This window comes from Artibeus jamaicensis, unplaced genomic scaffold (assembly GCF_021234435.1).
Source record: "Artibeus jamaicensis isolate MK-2021 breed Jamaican fruit bat unplaced genomic scaffold, CSHL_Jam_final contig_332, whole genome shotgun sequence".
NCBI classification, from domain to species: domain Eukaryota; kingdom Metazoa; phylum Chordata; class Mammalia; order Chiroptera; family Phyllostomidae; genus Artibeus; species Artibeus jamaicensis.
In genome coordinates this window covers 7,641,183-7,659,675 of record NW_026521788.1, presented here as the reverse complement: position 1 = coordinate 7,659,675, position 18,493 = coordinate 7,641,183, and the positions used below count along the sequence as shown (strand labels likewise).

Here is an 18,493-nt window from a genome sequence, read left to right as displayed (position 1 = left end):
CCAGACAATCCATGCTTCCGGGCACAGAGATCTTCCCTTGTCCTGTTCATATGTACCAACATCCTCCATCCCACCCCGCCCCGTGCAGTGCTGTTCATGTATAAAACTGTTTAATAAATCTTCATCTGCTATTGAACACTTAACACAAAATTTAAATTTCTTGAGAAATCAATCTAAGACTATATTGATCAGCAGGACTCAGAAAAGCAGGAGGCTGTTCTAGGCCTTTACTTGATTTTTACTCCTCTAACTAAAAATGCTTCGATCCTCAGAGGCACACAGTGAAGTGAGAAGTCACGTCAGATGTAGCCCTCCTATAATACCTCCAACCACTGTCAAGGGACATGCAATGCAAACTCAGTTGGAACACATTATGGCTCTAACCCTTCTTATCTAATACTTAAGTAAATAACATCTTTTTCGGGCCTGTCAAAGTCAGAAGTCCCAATTGCTGCTCAAATATCAAAAATAGCACTGGGTCAAAGAGACTGGTATGGAAGGGGATTTCTCTGGTCCCCTGGTGGCAACAGTAACTGTTTACTCCACCGTACATGGTCTCAGGGAGTTCCTAACACATTGCACTGGTGTCTGATATCAGGGCTCCTCCACTCTCAGCAGAGAGGTGGAAATTAATCTCAGCACTTGAATAGGGCTTATTTCACACAGTGCTGAAATGCAGTGATACAGTCAGTAGAAGACATTTTTTCCTAGATTTTTGTTGCAGTATGTCACTGTTTAAATTTATATGTTAAATAAAAGCATGATAGAGTATGCTTTAATTTGTCTCATTATATGCATGCAATGTGTATAGACTTGTAGCAAAATCTGTTATCTTCATGAAAACAGCTGTATGTCTGTGTAAAATACATGATATAAAATATTAAAACCATATTATCTAATATGGTTAAATGTTAGGCACATTTATTTAATTACAGTGCCTAAATACAGGCACCATAAACTAAGTAGATGCTCATAACTACAGCATCACAGAATTACTACTATACCACCATTTTCTTGATTTTTTTAGAAGTTATAGTGAGGATCATTAATTGTAGGTATATCATTATATGTATTATCTCATTTCTCTTTTTACATATTTAAATTTATATTTTAATTATTGTGAGTATAGACAGGGCACATAATTAAATCACTGAGCACTGTTTAGACCTGTGGAAACAAATAAAGATCATAAAACATCAGTTGGGTAAAAGGCACTTTGTGACCCCTCTCATTAAGCAAATGTATTCGTCTGTCAGTGACTATTAGGTGGTTTTCTAAAGTGTAAATTAATATTTATTTTATTTTTAATTTACCAACTACCTAATATAGCCCACTTGTGCAATCTCTGAAATGTTGACATGAAATTATTTGGCACCAGTTTGGGAACAACACGAGTTAAAGATGAGAGAACAAAAGGGAGAAATCTTATTTTGGCAGAAAAAGTTAGAAAGAGAGAGGCTTTCAAAAGTGTTCAAAGAGCAATCACCTACCAGTTCCACTCGTCCGAAACCTCCAACTCCCAGGGTGTCAATGATGTTGAAATCAGACAGCTTCAGGTTGGCGAAGAAAGCAGCTTCAGCTTCATATCTGGATTTTTTGATGCGAAAAAACGGAAATTTCTTAGAGGTGCAAACACGAGTAGCACGTGCAACTGTACTGGAATGACATGACTGCGGAACAGGGTTTACCTGCTTAAATTCCATCTTGCTTTTACAGTCTGTGTTTCCTCACACTCATAGTTTTTTGGTCCCAGTTGTGCAGAAAAACATAGATTTTTCAAAGGAGAAAAATACAAAGTAGCCACTGCATGCCAGTCATGTGACTGATAAATCCAGTTAGCAAATCAAAGTTACATCTTGATATTTTTCTACGCGTCTTCTTGTGAGCATGGATTGTCTGAGTTGTTCTTTTTTGGTTTGGTTTTGGATTTTTTGGTTTTGCTTGGTTTTGTTTTTGCCGTTCAGATTTTGGATGGCAGTTTCTCATTAGTTTTCCTTATCCACAGCCTGGCAGCGGCTTTTATAAATATTTGCTAAAAGCAGCAAGATCATTGAGGTCTCTGAAGTGAGGTCACAGCCAGGTTTTATAAAAACAGATCCGAAAAGCTGAGGAATGATGTGCAAATATCTGAAATGGATGGCTTTGCGAGCATATTCATATTCCTAAAAAGTGTCTTCTCGTCATGTATGTTTACCCCCTGACTCTCGGCTAGGAGTCCAGGATCTCTAGGTCTTCGAGTTTCTTATAAAAGTGCTGCAGGAGCATGGCCTGGGCTCCCAAAGTCTAACTATGCATGCATGCAAATCGGACACATACAAGTGGCCAAAATAAGCTTCTCACGATGAGACAAGTGAATATGAGCTGCTTAAAATATCTCCTTGTTAAAGGCCCTACTATTTTTAGAAAGGGCAGGAAGGCATAAAGATGAAGATGATCCTCCCACTCACTAAAGTCAGGTCAGGGAGTAATTCAGCTGTCTCAAAAATAAAGTATTTGAATTGCTCTGTGTAACCCGTGACCTTCAGCCAGGCGGTACCTGATTCAGAATTACGCTATAGATAGACATGATGAACACTCTGGAGACAATGACACTAACACAGCTTGTTTATATCAATTCGCTGATGGAATCATCCTCAGCCATGTCTGGAGTTGAGCTGTATGGCTTTTCAGCTATTCCATTATAACCAAACACAAATTTAGAGTCTCTACTTGGGAGACAGGTGAAACAGCTTTCTAGGTGAACTTTTTAACATTTTACAGTTTACAACCACAAGTTGTAAACTTTTGACAAGTCAATTCTTGACAGATTCATGAGAAGATAGAAACAGAATCGCTTTTCCTTACTGCAGGATTATGTGAAATTAACTACCTTTAATGAACCTTTATAAACAAGGCTACTGGTCAATCCTAATGGTATTCGTAGACTTAATCCCAATAACTACACAACCAAGAGATCAACATAGTAATTCAGGAGATGGTTTACTAGAATGGAACATAAGCAGCAAATGTGCATTTCTCACATTCCAACTGCATCACTACTTTTAGAAAATTAAAACTCCATCCCATTTAAAGGGCCAGTGGCAGAGTTTGTTCAAACGGGTGCTTTAAAAAGACATCTGTTAGGATTAGAACCCATTAAAAGTTTGTATGCAATCAAGCATTTGTTAATGGTCTAGAAAATCTAATTATTACTGAGATAATTTTTAATAGTATCTTATGCATTTTCTGGGCTTAGAATATCAGATATTAAGAGCATAAACTCTAACTACTTTGATATTATTTTATGTACATAATATGATGTTATTACTTAAATGTCCTGAAGATACCTCAAAATCTTTACATGTGGGCTCTGTGAAAACAGGCTGGAAAGGTCTCTAATGAGGAGCTCTTCACCCTTTTGTTGCACTTCAGAGCTACCTGAGCATCTTATAGAAACCACTTAATTTGGGTCTGTCCACAGACCGAGTTTATCAGAAATCTCGGGAAGCAGTGTCTGAATGCCTGTATTTTCTTTAAGGTTCATCAGGTGACTCTGGTGCACAGTAAGGGTTGAGAACCATAGCTCTAGCCACCTGAAAAGCCTCAGGAAATTCCAGCGACCATAGAAGAATTTTAGGGTTGATAAAGTGGTCCAGGGAAAACATTAGTTGTCCAATGAGTCTGGGGGGGACACATTCATGCCAAGAGCATTGAGGAAAACTCTTTTAACTTGGTCTTGGCTTCTAACCTTCTCGATCTAGTCCCATAGGAATAAACAATAGTTCTATAGAGGCTATAACAGCTATAAATAAGAAGAAAGATTGCTAAAAAAGATAGCTATAGAATGCAAAAGTTATAAGGAGCTTACTTTGTGTTCACATTTTACAGCAAAATCTTCTTGACTTTGTTTATATTCACTGATTATTGACTGTATTTTTAACCAACAGGATGAACATAGGAAATCTCCTGTTGAATAGTAGACATTTTCTCGGCAGCCATTAAAATCCCCTTAAATACATACTGCCCCCCACATTGGAAGCACCAATTACAGCTAAATAAAATTTTCATATATTCTAATGAAAAGAGATTGCTAACATTGCAATTATACTTCACTAATCTTTGTTAATTACTTTGATAATATGAGTAGGTGAATTTTTAAAATACTACTTATTTGGGTGATTTTATCTAGTGACTTGTGAGATACAATTTGAAGGGACTTTGGGATAATTGTGGGCTTGATCCTGTATTCTGTTCCCGTTTGCTTCAGGTCCTGATTCTTGGGGAAGCCAAACAACATGAGAATACTGTTAAAGCAGTTTCTCTCTTCCAATCAAAGAGATGTTGTTAGTTGTTGAATATTTTATATGCATTTACTTTTTTCTCATTTAAATTCTCTTTAGGGACAAGAGTCACATCTTCATCACAAGGCCTCTGTACACTTTTCCTTTCTGAATTAATAACTTAAAAAACAAAACAAAACATGGAACTCACCACTTGAAGGGACCTTTGTAAAAAAGCTGAATTATGGATGATTTACCTTCGCCAGGTATGTAACCACTTATGATCATAACTTGGAGGGATATTTACATTTTCTTTTAACTCATAATTAACTGTAGATAATTTGAATCTATTAATAATGTCCTACTTCCATTAGAGTTGATAAAAGTTTAAATGGGAAGGAGACTTAATAAATTGGTTAAGTAAGTGGCCACTGTTATTAAATAAACTTCTTTTGCCTGAAAGAAGTGAATGTGGAACCCAAATTCTTAACTTACTACAGTGGGGTAGATACGAGGTCCAAAGAATTAGGGCAGGCTTCATGCACTTGTAAAATCCATCTGTGCAACCAAACGGACTATTGCCAAGTGCTAAGGAAAATACGTCAGTAAGAAATATAGTTACTGTTGTTTGTTTGCTTAAAATCTAATAAGGAGCATACAGCATATTCTCTAACGATCCTTAACTTAATTTGAGATACTGATTTGTTAACATTTTGTTTGTTGGTTGGTTGGTTTATTTATTTATTTAGCATAAGGTGAAAGGTATGAATCCTCTTCTCAGAAAATTACAAATACCAACTGTGTCTGCATATGACATCAGAGAGTTTACAAACTTACAAAAACAGTTGATAACACAAAAAGAGTTACACAACAAAAGAATAAGTATACTGGGTGCAGGAGACAGAGATAACATGTTGTCTCTCAAAAATGCCTGGCCGGGAGATTCTGCTGGGGCTGTGGTTATCAGAAGCCACAGACAATTGCTAAAATGAACAGGGCGCTCTTTAACTAGGGAGACACACTGAGCATTTTCTCTGAAGGACGCTGGAGAGGAACAAGGTTGCCTAGAATTTCACCTCCTCTCTTTATTTCTGCCTGTACACCAAAGGAGCTCCCAAAAGCAATGAAAATGTAAACTCACAGGTATAAAGATGGGGACACCAAGACATATATACATACTGTAGTAACAGAAAAACAGTACTGGAACAAGCTCCACCTCTCTCTAAAACTACTATCTGTAGAGTATTATGTTTACTTTCTTTAGGATGTAGATAAGAACCATTAGTTTTTTTTCTATATCTTCCACTATTGCCAGCTTCCACAAAGCCAAGGAGTAAGAATCAGGAGTCGTTTATTATTCACAATTGTTGTTCCAGTATTACCATGCACCCATGAATTGATTCTGCCATCATTCCTGCAACAGAACTGTGTTCCATGCCTGATGACTGACCATCATTATAAGAAAGTGAACATTTCTCCCTACCTATATATTGGAAACCAAGTATAATTCAACCCAGTCCAAAATGTATGGAGATTAAAATGTTATCTTTGACTTGCTATTATAATAACATAAATCACTCAGCATTATTTTACAAAGCAGACAATATTGTGTGCATTTTCAAAGTAAGGGCCAAGGACCCAAAGGAATATAATAATTCCAGATGGGTTACAAAAGCCAGTAATTAAGAGCCAATGGAACAAAAGGCAAATGTGGTCCTGTTTCCTTTAGCCCTGCTCATCTACAATCCAAATTAATTTCAGAAGTCTACTCTAAGGGTCTGCAAGGAAACCCATTAATTAGCTTCTCCCAATCCACATGCAAATTAGTTACCAAGGCTTTGCCTGGACTCATCTGCCCTGGGGTGTATTTTCATTCCCCTGTTGAGTTTAGTTTTGTCAGTTCTTGGGGAAATCTATGAAAATAAAATGTTTTAGTAAACACCTATGGCTTCTCATCTATGACTAAGTTCCTTATTCTATTGCTGTGGCAGGTAAAATGAGATTTTATTAGACAATGTCACCTCTAGATTTTAAATAGTACAAGGGAGCATTATAGCATACAGACAAAAGCTCACTACTTGTGGTCCTGGCTCTTGTTGATGACTTTATTTCCAAGCATTGCTTTATTCAACGTTCTGGCCTTTGTAGAAATACCAAGAAATATACACTTAAGTAAGTTAAGTGTATATGGTTTAAATCAGACTCCTAGCTTACTTAAATGTTCACATAAATGCCTTGAAATTCTTGTTCATTTTTTGTTATCAAAGAGTACTGCAATCTATAAATAAACATCCACAGCAGCAGTCTCCAACCTTTTTGGCACTGGGGACCAGTTTCATGGAAGATAATTTTTTCCATGGACACAGGAGGGGAGTACTGGAATGGCTTTATCGTCTGCCACCAGGTGAAGGTTAATTGTTACTTGCCACTCACTGATAGAGTTTTGATATGAGTCTGCAAGCAATTGATTTATTAAGGTCTCTGGGCAGTTGAGCCTCTCTGCTAATGATAATCTGTATTTGCAGCTACTTTCCAGCACTGGCATCACTGCCTCTGCTCCACCTCAGATGATCTGTCACTAGATTCTCACAAGGAGCCTGCAACCTAGATCCCTTGCATGCACAGTTCACAGTAAGGTTCATGTTCCTGAGAATCTGATTTGACAGGAGGCGGAGCTCAGGCAGTAATGCGAATGAAGGGAAGCCGCTGTAAATACAGATGAAGCTTTGCTTACTCACCTACTGCTCACCTCCTGTTCTGTGGCCTGGTTCCTACCAGACCTCAGACCAGTACTGGGCCACGGCCTGGGGGTTGGGGACCTCTGATCTACAGAACTAGTTAAAGGGGGGTAACTCACACCAGAAACTAATAAATATTGTGTGTCAATTATAATTGAATTTTTTAAACTAAAAAGTGGGTAGGAACTTTAAGAAAGTGAGCCTTAAATACTAAATATATGGTCTATGATACATGCAAGATATAATGCTGGCCAACTATTGAATAAGAACTTAACGTGGGATGCAGGATTTTATACAATAACAATTCCTGATCTAATAGAGTTTGGTGCATTGAGTAATTTGTAGGTCTGGTAAAGGAAATATAAAATCCAGCAAGGAACGTAACTGCAGAGAGAGAGAGTAGGATTGGGAATTGGAACAGTAATACTTATTTGCATAGTTAGCAAAAATGTGATTTGAGCTTAAACTACAGGGACTATTGCCTCATTTTGCTACTTTAACGTGTGTGTGTGTGTGTGTGAAAAGTAGGTACATGTCCTATTCCCCTGATTCTCAAATGATGAGAGTTAATTAAACTTAGTCTCTAAGAAAAAAATGGATAGTCCTTCTGAATATATAATTAAGCCATCAATTTTCTTTTATTAATTTAATTGCTTTTTTAAAAGTCTCACTGATGCCCTGCTGGTGTAGCTCAGTGGATTGAGTGCAGGCCTGCGAACCAAAGAATTGTGGCTCCATTCCCAGTCAGGGCACATGCTTGGGTTGCAGGCCAGTTCCCAGCAGGGGACACATGAGAAGCAACCATACATTGATATTTCTCTCCCTCCCTCCTTCCCTTCCCCTCGAAAGATAAATAAATAAAAAATCTTTTTTAAAAAGTCTCATTGATACATAAACTTTAAAAGTGGAATCTTTCAACTTCTCTGAAAAACAGAGTGAATATTTTATAGTTTAAGGTTTTCATAAAGAGTTATCTCCTATTGAAAGAATCACAGTTTAACAAAAATCACCATTACTATAAGTTTGAAAACAATTCCTTTAAATATAAGCAACCCCTGTTCCTAAAATTCCAAACAGAAAGAGATCATTTCTAATTTATATGTAAAGCATATAGGTGAAGTCACTAGTATGGTCACTGTTCTTTAGTAGTGTTAAACTTGAAGAAATAAATTTTGAAACTAACTTAATGAATATAAAGTATTTTATTTTGTCAGTTTTCTCTAGAAAGTTTAATCTGTTCCTCGGGGAATCTGAGATGTAATTAGTTTGCAACCTCCATTTCCCAAACTGCGTTTTTTTGATTTTGAGCAACACAGTTTTTTTCTTTGCTACTCTAGTCATGAAATAGTTCTGCTTGTTTTTCAGATACATTCCCTTGAGGAGATACAGCCAACAGAAATACACAGGAAAATTGTCTTTCTTGTATCTGCTGCAACATAAGAACGGTAGTGATGTAAATATTCTGCATTTAGAAAACGCCTTTCTTCCAAGGACTCTAAAATTTCTCTCATTTAATTTATTTTTCCATGATTCTCTGTGATTATGGGATAACAAGTATGTTTACTTCTGTTTTGCAACTAGGTAGGCCAATTATGAATAAGTGATTCGTTTCAGTAATTAAACACCTGAAGAATTAGAACTAGAAACCTTGGGCATGTTTCACTTTGTAGCATATTTACACCTCTTACAAAATATTCAATTTCTTTTAAAAGAAGATAGTAGAGAATGGCAAAACTTTAGATGTGCTTTTATCTCAAAGTATTAAGATACTAACATAGGACTTCCACTAAGATGGAGGCGTAAGTGGAAACACTTTTCATCCTCGCACAACCAAACCTAAAAAAACAAAGTTTTAATAACAATAAATGCAACCACACAGAAAATTGACAATACGAGTCCGAAAACAGCTAATTGCTCAGCTAAACCAGTGAGAAGGGCGAAGCCAGCAGCAGAGCGGGTCGGGCAGGGAAGATCCCCCAACCCTGGAGGTGCACAGGCAGCTGAGGGCACGGATCCCAGGTGCAGGCTAGCTACGGGTGGAACCCAGAGAAGAGGCCCAGCTGGCTGTCTGTGGTAGGTCACGCATTTGTTCGCAGATAAACCAGTGAAGAGGGGAGCATTGAGACAGATTGCACAGACCCTGGTGGTGGTGCAGGGCGGCGGTCTCGCACATTTGCCCTTGGATGAGCAGGCAGGGGTGAGCTGTGAGGCAGACTGGGTGAGCGAAGAGGACCACCATTGTTCCCTCTCTGACCCCACCCCCACATACAGCATCACAAACCAGCGACCTGGGTGGTCCCGCCCTAGTGAATGCCTAAGGCGCCTCTCTTCATACATAATGGGCACAAACAGATAAAAACATGGCTCAAGAATAACTCAGAGCCCCAGAGCCGATAAATCTAAGAGATGAAGCAATAGCCAAACTATCAGATGCACAGTTCAAAACACTAGTGATCAGGATGCTCACAGAACTGGCTGATTTTAGTCACAAATTAGAGGAACATATGAAGGCTAAACTAATTGAAATGAATGGTAATACACAGGAAACCAATAGTAATGGAAAGGAAAATGGGACTCAAATCAAGGGAGTAGACCAGAAGGAAGGAAAAAATGACCAAACAGAAAAATATGAAGAAACAAGAATTCAAAAAAATGAGGAGAGGCTTTGGAACCTCCAGGACATCTTTAAACACTCCAACATCCGAATTATAGGGGTACCAGAAGGGGAAGAGGAACAGTCACGAGTGGAAACCTTATTTGAACAAATAATAAAAGAGAACTTCCCCATTTGGCAAAGGAAATAGACTTTCAGGAAATCCAGGAAGCTCAGAGAGTCCCAAAGAAGTTAGACCCAAGAAGGAACACACCAAGGCACACCATCATTATATTAGCCAAGATTTAAATGAAAGAGAGAAGCAGCAAGAGATAAGGAGTCAGTCACCTACAAAGGAGTTCCCATCAGACTGTCAGCTGATTTCTCAAAAGAGACCTTACAGGCAAGAAGGGGCTAGAAAGAAGTATTCCAAGTCATGAAAACCAAACACCTACAACCAAGATTGCTTTATCCAGCAAAGTTTTCATTTAGAATGGAAGGACAGATAAAGTGCTTCTCAGATAAGATCAAATTCAAGGAGTTCATCATCACCAAGCCTTTATTATATGAAATGCTTAAGGGACTTACCTAAGAGAAAGAAGATAAAAAAGTTGAACAGTGAAAGGACAGCAAACTCACAGTTATCAACAACCACACCTAAAACAAAAGCAAATTTAGAGGACAGCTAGATCAGGAGTGAACCATAGCAATGAAGATCATGTGGAAGGTTAGCAACAGGGGAGTGGGAGATGGAGAAAGGGGGAGAAGGTACAGAAAATAAGTAGCATAGACAGTAGATAGAAAATAGATAGGGGGAGGGTAAGAATAGTAGGGGAAATATAGAATCTAAAGAACCTGAGACACGTGTTTATGAACTAAAGGGGGGGAATGGTGGGAGAGGGGTGTGGAGGGGAACGAAGGGGGGGAAATAGAACAAATGTAATGGCATAATCAATAAAATAAAAAATATATTAAAAAAGATACTAACATAGTCCCAAATCTAGATTAAAACTATCAGGAGCTAATTTCATTTCAACCTTTACATTATTGAAAAGAAAACAACTAATCATAGATAGTGAGTGAATTAGCCAGTCATAAAATCTTAGGCATAAGTCTGGTGATCTTGACTTGTGATATCTTTCACTATCTGATTCTATCTTTGCAGTTTTTAATACTATGCCAGTATATTGGGGTGGGGGAGAGGGAAATGTCAAAGTCATGAAATACGTTTCAGAAATATATGATTTTATTACACATCTCAGTCAGGAATGTGACTCCTGCAGCTACATACTCTCGCCTGTGAGGCGGCATGTGCATGTATATGCTCCAGGTAAATAAAAGACCTCAATGAAAAGTAAATGGTACACAGGTAAAATGGAACACTTCTTAGCCACAGAAAAGCTGAAATGCTGCCATTTGCCACGGCACGATGGACCTTGAGAATATCATGCTAAGTGAAATAAGTCAGATGGAAAAGAACACAAACTGTCTGATTTCATTCATATCTGGGATAGAAAACAGCAACGAATGAACAAACAAAACAAACAAACTCATAGACACTGACAACGGTATGAAGGTTACCAGAGGGAAAGGGGGAGGATGAAGAGAGTAAGGAGGACAAATGCACAGTAACAGGGGGAGCCTAGCCTTTGGGCAGTGAGCATATGTATCATAAACCTGTACACTTGAAACTTGCAGAATCTGACTAACCAACCTCACCCCAGTACCTTGAATGAACAGAAAAAAAGTGGGCAATTGTATGCTTGCCCCAAAAGTACAATGATGCTCAAAAGAAAAATTTATTTTAAATTCCAACTACTTCAGAGCAGCATTTGTAAAAGATGAGTGAGCATGTGCTTCTCACTATTACCTTAAGTGTGTTGTCCAATATGCCTTTTTAGTTGTTCAGTTTTTAAATAGTTTCCACATAGTTTGAGATCTTTTTTTTTCCTTTTCTGAAATAAAGGCTTAACAAAATACATATTGCCATGACAATAAAATTGGCAAGAAAGGAATTAGACTGTTTTCTCTACTGGTGCTTGTTACATTAACAGAATCATTGGACCATATTAGAAAGTTTATTAAATTACTCAGCAATTATTATTTTTCCTTCAGAGAATATAGAAATGGCAAACATGCAAACAAAAAAGCTTAAAAGTTCCCAACCATATTTATGCCAGAATAGATATTTCCATCATACAAATAATTGGCCATGAGAGGCTGGTGGTCTGAGAAAGTCTCTCTCATCTCAGCGCAAAGTAATTTCCTTTCTCTTCCTCCCCTGCATCTCTGCATCTCGATCTGAGTTTTTTGTTTGTGGTAATAGACTAGGGTGGTCCAGCCTGGCACAGCATAGCTTCCCGGGACCAGAATGGTGGGATTGGAAGGGGGAAAGGCTGGTGAAAATGACCCCTTCTCCTGACTTCGCCGCCGCCACTGTATTTCATGCCGCGGGTGCATCCCCTCTGCCTCGTCTATTTCCCCACGCCACTCCAGAGAAAACAGTCACTACACAGAGCTCTCATTTCATTTCCACGAGGACAAGGTTTGCTGCAGCCTACATTTCTAAGGAAGGGATGGGCAGAGACAGCCTGAGCTTTCCCCTCAAATATAAAAATCTCTTTTCTACCCAAAGAGAAAGAGGTATTTTCCTTTTTATAGGTTATTTTTTATATGGGGGCTAACATACTGAAAGAAATAAAGGAAAGTTTAATTTCAATTAAACCTTCAAGTTTTGATTGTAATCTTGATTAAAGGGATCAGCTAGAAGCTTGAACAGAAGGACCAGGCAGGGCTCAAATGAACCCTAGGGGTCAGCTTTTATTTTGGGGCTCAGAAACTTTACTCTGCATTCCCATTGCATGTCTCTCCTTTATCTCTGAAGGATCTGCATGAAGTTCCTGAAGGCTTGGTCACTGTGGGCCAGGGAATGAAAAGACAGTCAAGTACAGCGTGTGACTGAAAGAAAATGAGAAAACTATAAGCCACCCTCCCAGGCCAACAAGAATATAATAAAGAAAGTGATCAGGGAGTTGTCCCGGCCAACCCAAGCAAGACATTCACTTTTCTGTAAAATGAAGGGTTTGTACTAGACATGTCCATAAAGCTCACTCACAGCTGAATCATTCTGGGATTCCAAGTGTCCTAAGTGATATAGATTTTGCAGAAAGCCCTGGTACCCACAGTTTATCTTTTCCCTACTTTGTGGTCCTCTTCCCCATTCTGTCCTCCAATACTTGACTTCTAAAACTCGTATTTCAGGAAATGCTACCAGAGGTTATCATTTAAGGGGGTATGCAAAGGAGGGAGGCAGGAGACTCCCATTCATTGGCTAAGACAGCAGTTAGAGAAGGCACAGGTTCTTGTCTAAAACAACCACAGATGCAGTTCACCTCAGATTGTAACGGACCAAAGGCTCCTGCTCATACAGGGTTCATATCAGAATTATGGGGTGAGTTAAAAACAGGCCTGATAAAACCTTCCGTTTGGGGACCAGCCATCAGTATTTTAGAATTAGATTCATAGGTAAGTCTATACAGCTACAAATTACCAGGGTTAAGGATCATACGTAAGTTTTAAAGAACTATTAGTGTTCATTTGATATGTATGTGCCAGACACTGATTCACAGTGTGCAAGTATCACAGGGAAATGTGTCCCAAGTTTGAAACAGTTATTGTCAAATAAATGATCTTTAAGAATACCATTCAACCTTGAAATGGAGAAAACCTGTATATCTTTCTCTGTGCAGAGAGAATACAAAGCAGCAAAGAAGAAACTGAAGCACAAACACGGCTATCAGAAGTTATTTAGCCATAGTGACGTGGTGCATTCATCAAATGACCTGGGTCTCCCAGAAAACACCACACATCGTTCTCAATTCACTGCCATCCGGACGCCAATTCTGGCACTGTTTCCTGCCGAAGCCCAGGTAGCTGAACAATAAAGCAATGCATAAGGTTTGGAGTTTGTTCTTTTAAACCGATGTCCATATTTTACTTGGATTTCCTGAATTTTAACCTAATGTCCGATTTCTGTTCCAGGATCCAGTTCTGGCTGCCAGAGTACATGTAGTGGCCATGTCTTCTTCGATCCCCTTTGGCTGTGAAAGGTTCCCAGACTTTTCTTGTTTATGGTGACCCAGGCAGATTTGAGGAATACAGGCAGATTGGTCAGGTGTTTTATAGAATGTCCATGTCCCTCAGTTAGGGGTTTATCTGATATTTTTCTCATAATTTGCTTAAGGTTATGATGTTCGGGGGAGGAAGATCACAGAGGTGATGTGACATGTGCTATCACATCAAGTGCTATCACATCAAGTGCTATCACATCAAGGTCACTATTGCTATGACTCATCGCTGATGATGTAGACGTTGATCATCGGGCTGAGATGGTAACTGTATGGTTTTTAACACAGCAGATACTTTGTTGGCACATAAAATATGCCAATAAGCGTAAAACCAACGAATGTAAAATGAGCCAGATTAAAATGTGGTTTTAGCAATTTCACTATGAGCCCAGGGGAGATGACTATTTAAAAGTCTGGGGTTACGCATTGATTTGTAAACAGATCATTAAAGCTGCCCAACATTTCAGGGCTTGTAAATAGTGTGGAGACTGAAATAATAGGAATTGCTGGCAATCTATATAATAGATTCTTAGAAAAGGTTTTATGGTTACTTTTGTCTGTTGGATTAAATATGCTAATTTTATTATTCCAAAAAATAAATAAAATGTGGTCTTTTCCAAACTTTTTACCTTAGAATATGTCCCTCTCAAGATCGAATAACTTTACAAAGGCATTACTCATTTCCACACTGCTAAGGTTTTTCCACAATAATTGAAAAGGGTGACAAGAAAACACACTATTTAGGATTTTCACATTGGCTACAATCTCAGACCCTGGTGTTCCCCCATTCATTTTCACACCAGTCACCAGAGTGGTGAGGTCATGGTGATGAGGGAACCACTCAGGATCCTCAAACTGTGGCTTCCTTTATGCCTACAAGTGTACAAAATTATTATAATAATTGTTTCCCCTAGTACATGTTTTGCTTGTCCTGGAAGTTTAGAATTAATTTGTAATCAAATTTCACTGTAGCTTTGCCATTGGTTTAAATATTGTTATAACACTTAAACTGAATTTCATTTCTGGGTTAGCACATATTGGTAATTTTTCTGTGCTTTCAGCAGTGGTTTTCAAAAAGAATTCCTGACTAACAGGTTGCACACCTGAGTAATTTTGTTAGAATGCTAAGTGGATTCTTCCAATAGTAAGTTACAAGTACTCTTTTTTGTGTACATAAAATTAAAGTGATGCATTTGACTTATCTTACCACTTCATAAAGACCCCACCTCTACACTTGTATGTATCTTGTTGAATAGCATTAAATCATTTTCTTCTTTTTCTGATTAGTAAATAGTAGAGTTAAATGAAAATTGGGAGGGGCATTCAGACCTATTATGGTTACTCTTTATACCCCATAACAACTACAGGATATTTTCGCAAATTTCTTTGCCTTTTCCTCACAGATTTTCCAAGGGCAGAGTTGACCTTTTGGCTACCTCCTACTCTTGATTCTCTTTTTGTGATCTCCTTTTTCTCATCCAAGTTATTAAACTTTCTCTCAGGAGCTAAGAACTACTAAATTCACGTGGCCTCAGTGGATCTTATTCGGCTTTTAAAGGTCTTTTGACAACAGAACAAGCTCCATTTGAGATGAGAGCATCACCTTGACTTGTTGCCTCTCTTTACCAGGTTTAACAGGTAGTTGTTGAACATCCACTTAATGTTTTCAGAGGACAGTATCTGACTGCATTCTCAGTCTGATTTACCCCCTTGTCACCTTACAAACATAACGGAACTGCAGATAAAAGATGGAAAACCTTTCTTCTGCCCCTTCAAGGCAGGAAATTGTTGAAGTGCCAGTGAGAGCCTTAGAAACTTGTACTGTGTCTTGGCACCTGTGTACAGGTGTCCAGTGGAAAAAACTAGAAGGAAATTGGGGGACTCAGAGTGTGAGGCTGCAGAGAGGGATGGTCTCTCCTAAGTAAAAAGTTGAAGGAGTATAGTTTCATTTCTTCAGTACTTGTGGTATTTGAACATGCACAGGAAAAAGGGATAGAATATAAACCTCAGAGTGAATATTTAATATATAAAACAAATGAGGCAAACAATTTAGAATTAAGGAAATCTTTTTTTTAGCAGAATTACTCTATTTATACTGAACTACAAAGAATATTTCAGTAGAAATGAAGTTATACTATGGTAGGACACAAAGATACCACTTAAGAAACCTAATATGAAATAGATAATTGATAGATTAGATAGAAAGAAGGAAGGAAGGAAAAAGGGAAAAAGAAAGAAAGAAAGAAAGAAAGAAAGAAAGAAAGAAAGAAAGAAAGAAAAAGAGAAAGTAAGTCTGAAGTTATTATTTTTAAAATGCAATACATTGATATTCTTGCACTAACCCACTGCTATATTAATAACTGTTTCAGAAACAAGATTCCTGCAGGCCTTTCTTGCCAACGTCTAGAGAATCAAAGCTCCAACGTGAGATAAATCTCATGCAGCTGAGTTATTTGATTTGCACAGTTACTTTTCTCAATTTCTAAATTGTGTTCAGCCTATACATGAGCTGGGAAAAAGACTCAGCTCTCTTTCTTGTAAGAGACAAGATTTGAAATAGTTTTATAAACATGATTTTTAATTTCTAGGGTGTTACTTGTTAATTGAAAAGGAAAGATTTTTTTATTGAATAGCGGTGAGAATTACACTGTATTGCTTGTTTTAGGCTTCAGGCTGCAAACACTACAATTCCAGGTCTCACCACATTTGTCTAGAAAATGCTTATAAGAGGGAAGTAGAATTCTATTATGATCTGTCTATTCTTAAATATAATAATTTAGAGTATTGCTAGACGATTTATTTAGAAAGAGTCTTTCTTAGGTGACAAAACAAATAAGATTTGTTATCTAATAAAACAATGGATTAAAAATCTACTGACAAGCAAAAAAAACCTCTTTAGCCATTAGTTTAAGTTTTACAGAGAGTAAGCCGAGCAGGATACGTTCTGACACAAGATCTTTCAAGCATATGGGTAAGTATGACTATTTCTCTAATAGTAACAACCCAATTATCCAGCACCACCAATGAACAGGATGCACACAGCAGCACACACTACAGATTACTGAAGCTTATCCCTTCTAATTACCACATAGAGTCCTCTGACCCCATTAAAAAATACCAGTTAGGGAGTCAGTATTTCTAGAATGGATTATCTTCTTTCAAACCATTTAAAGCATAGCATTTTCAACATGGTAGAGCATTCAGAGACTAATCTAAGATTATCCTTTTGAAAAATCAATTTACTGTGTTGTTACCTCTTTTTAAGTGCATCACAATAAAAACTTTACAGTCTAGGTTTTGCTTTTAGTGGCTCAGTTTTTAAGTATTCTCTTGATAGATTCAGGGAGTCTGTCTGTCTTACCTCCCACTTCTGACCTAGATACACTTATTTTCTGTGATCTATAAAGCCAGATAGGCAAACTTGTTAGAACTCTACTTATACTACATCCGAGCAAGCAATGAGTACATAAGAAGGCAGCACTATAAAATGGTTAAAATAGAATCCTGGAGCCAGTCTGTTTTGGATAAATCCCAGCTCCATTATTTATTGGCTACATGAGTCTGAATGAATTACAGGATCCCCCTGTGACTTTGTGTACTTTAAGTGCTTGGTGGCCATGCTAAACAAAACCAGTCCATGGTTATGATAAATAGCAAATGAGATAATGCTTGTGAAACAGAACTATAAGAAATCTACAAGTTCTTAAAGAAAAGTATAAGAACTATAATAATAAAAAGATGAAGATTACTGGGATTTGTACTGTGGGCCAATAGTTTTTCTTATTAATGCTAATTGCCTGATTTTTCCACCCATGGATTTTTGGTAGAACTAAGTTGTCCTTTTACCCTTTGGCTAGCATCTAGGTAGTAGATTTGCTGGCCATGTAAACTAGAGATAAATGGGATGATGCTATATAGAGATAATATTAACTTAGGAACATATGACCTCAACATTAAATTAGGAACATATGACTTTAAAAATATGCCATAAGTTGATGTTTTGCTTATTTCCCTAATATTATATTTCTTCATTGAAAATGTTCTATTTGTGGTTTATCATGCTCCCAGTAGACCTTGCTACTTTTGTTGTACTGCTGTTTATATAATGTAATTTATGCAATGTTTTCACCATTTCATTTCTGAACCATCTTATGTATAACCAGGTGCTATCAAATGATTGGGTTAAGCTGAAAATCACAGTAAATGTGATGAATGAAGCAGGGAATTTCTATTCCAGACACATTAAAAGTAGCTTATATGAAGGTCTCCTTTTAAAATTTAAATTTATACTTTGCATACTTTGCACAATTTTACTGGGTGTTGTTCTTAGAGTTTATGGAATTTATGAGCTGTCACATGGATGAAGGAAAAGCACAAAGGTCTCATGTTGCTTCAGCACAAGATCCTTACCTTCAACAACTGCCTGATTTGTGGGAGACAGACGGTACATCACCATGCTCTCAGCCATGATCAGCCAACAGTTACAGAGTCAGACAGTGACCATTATAAGCCAGAGCCTGGAAATGCCTGAAATAGAGTCTTGAGTGGCATTCAGAGAATGTCTGAGGATGTCTTCTCTATATTATTGCCAAAATCAGAATTTCCAAGAAGCTGCTCAGTGACCTACTTCTGCAAACAGACCCTTCTCCCATTTTCTGGGGACTTCCTCAGTATGAGTCATTTTTGTAAGAGTGGCTCATTGGGAAACAGTACAAAGACCTGACCAAGCTCCAGAGACACAAAGGATCTCATTGGCTCCTTCAGAAACATACAGGT

At 37.8% G+C, this 18,493-nt stretch overlaps 1 protein-coding gene across 4 annotated transcripts in view; it reads right to left on the bottom strand.

The window, feature by feature from the left end:
- The window catches only part of PRKG1 (protein kinase cGMP-dependent 1), a 1,343,317-nt gene that overhangs the window by 49,694 nt on the left and 1,275,130 nt on the right, over positions 1-18,493 (bottom strand). For 3 of the 4 annotated variants that reach the window (XM_053663936.1, XM_053663935.1, XM_053663934.1), the window contains exon 10: positions 1,491-1,587. In XM_053663936.1, coding sequence (XP_053519911.1) covers positions 1,491-1,587 — 97 coding nt within the window. Of the gene's footprint in view, positions 1-1,490; positions 1,588-1,688; positions 1,843-18,493 lie in introns of those variants that run through there. The other variant, XM_037141807.2, reaches the window with a different exon arrangement.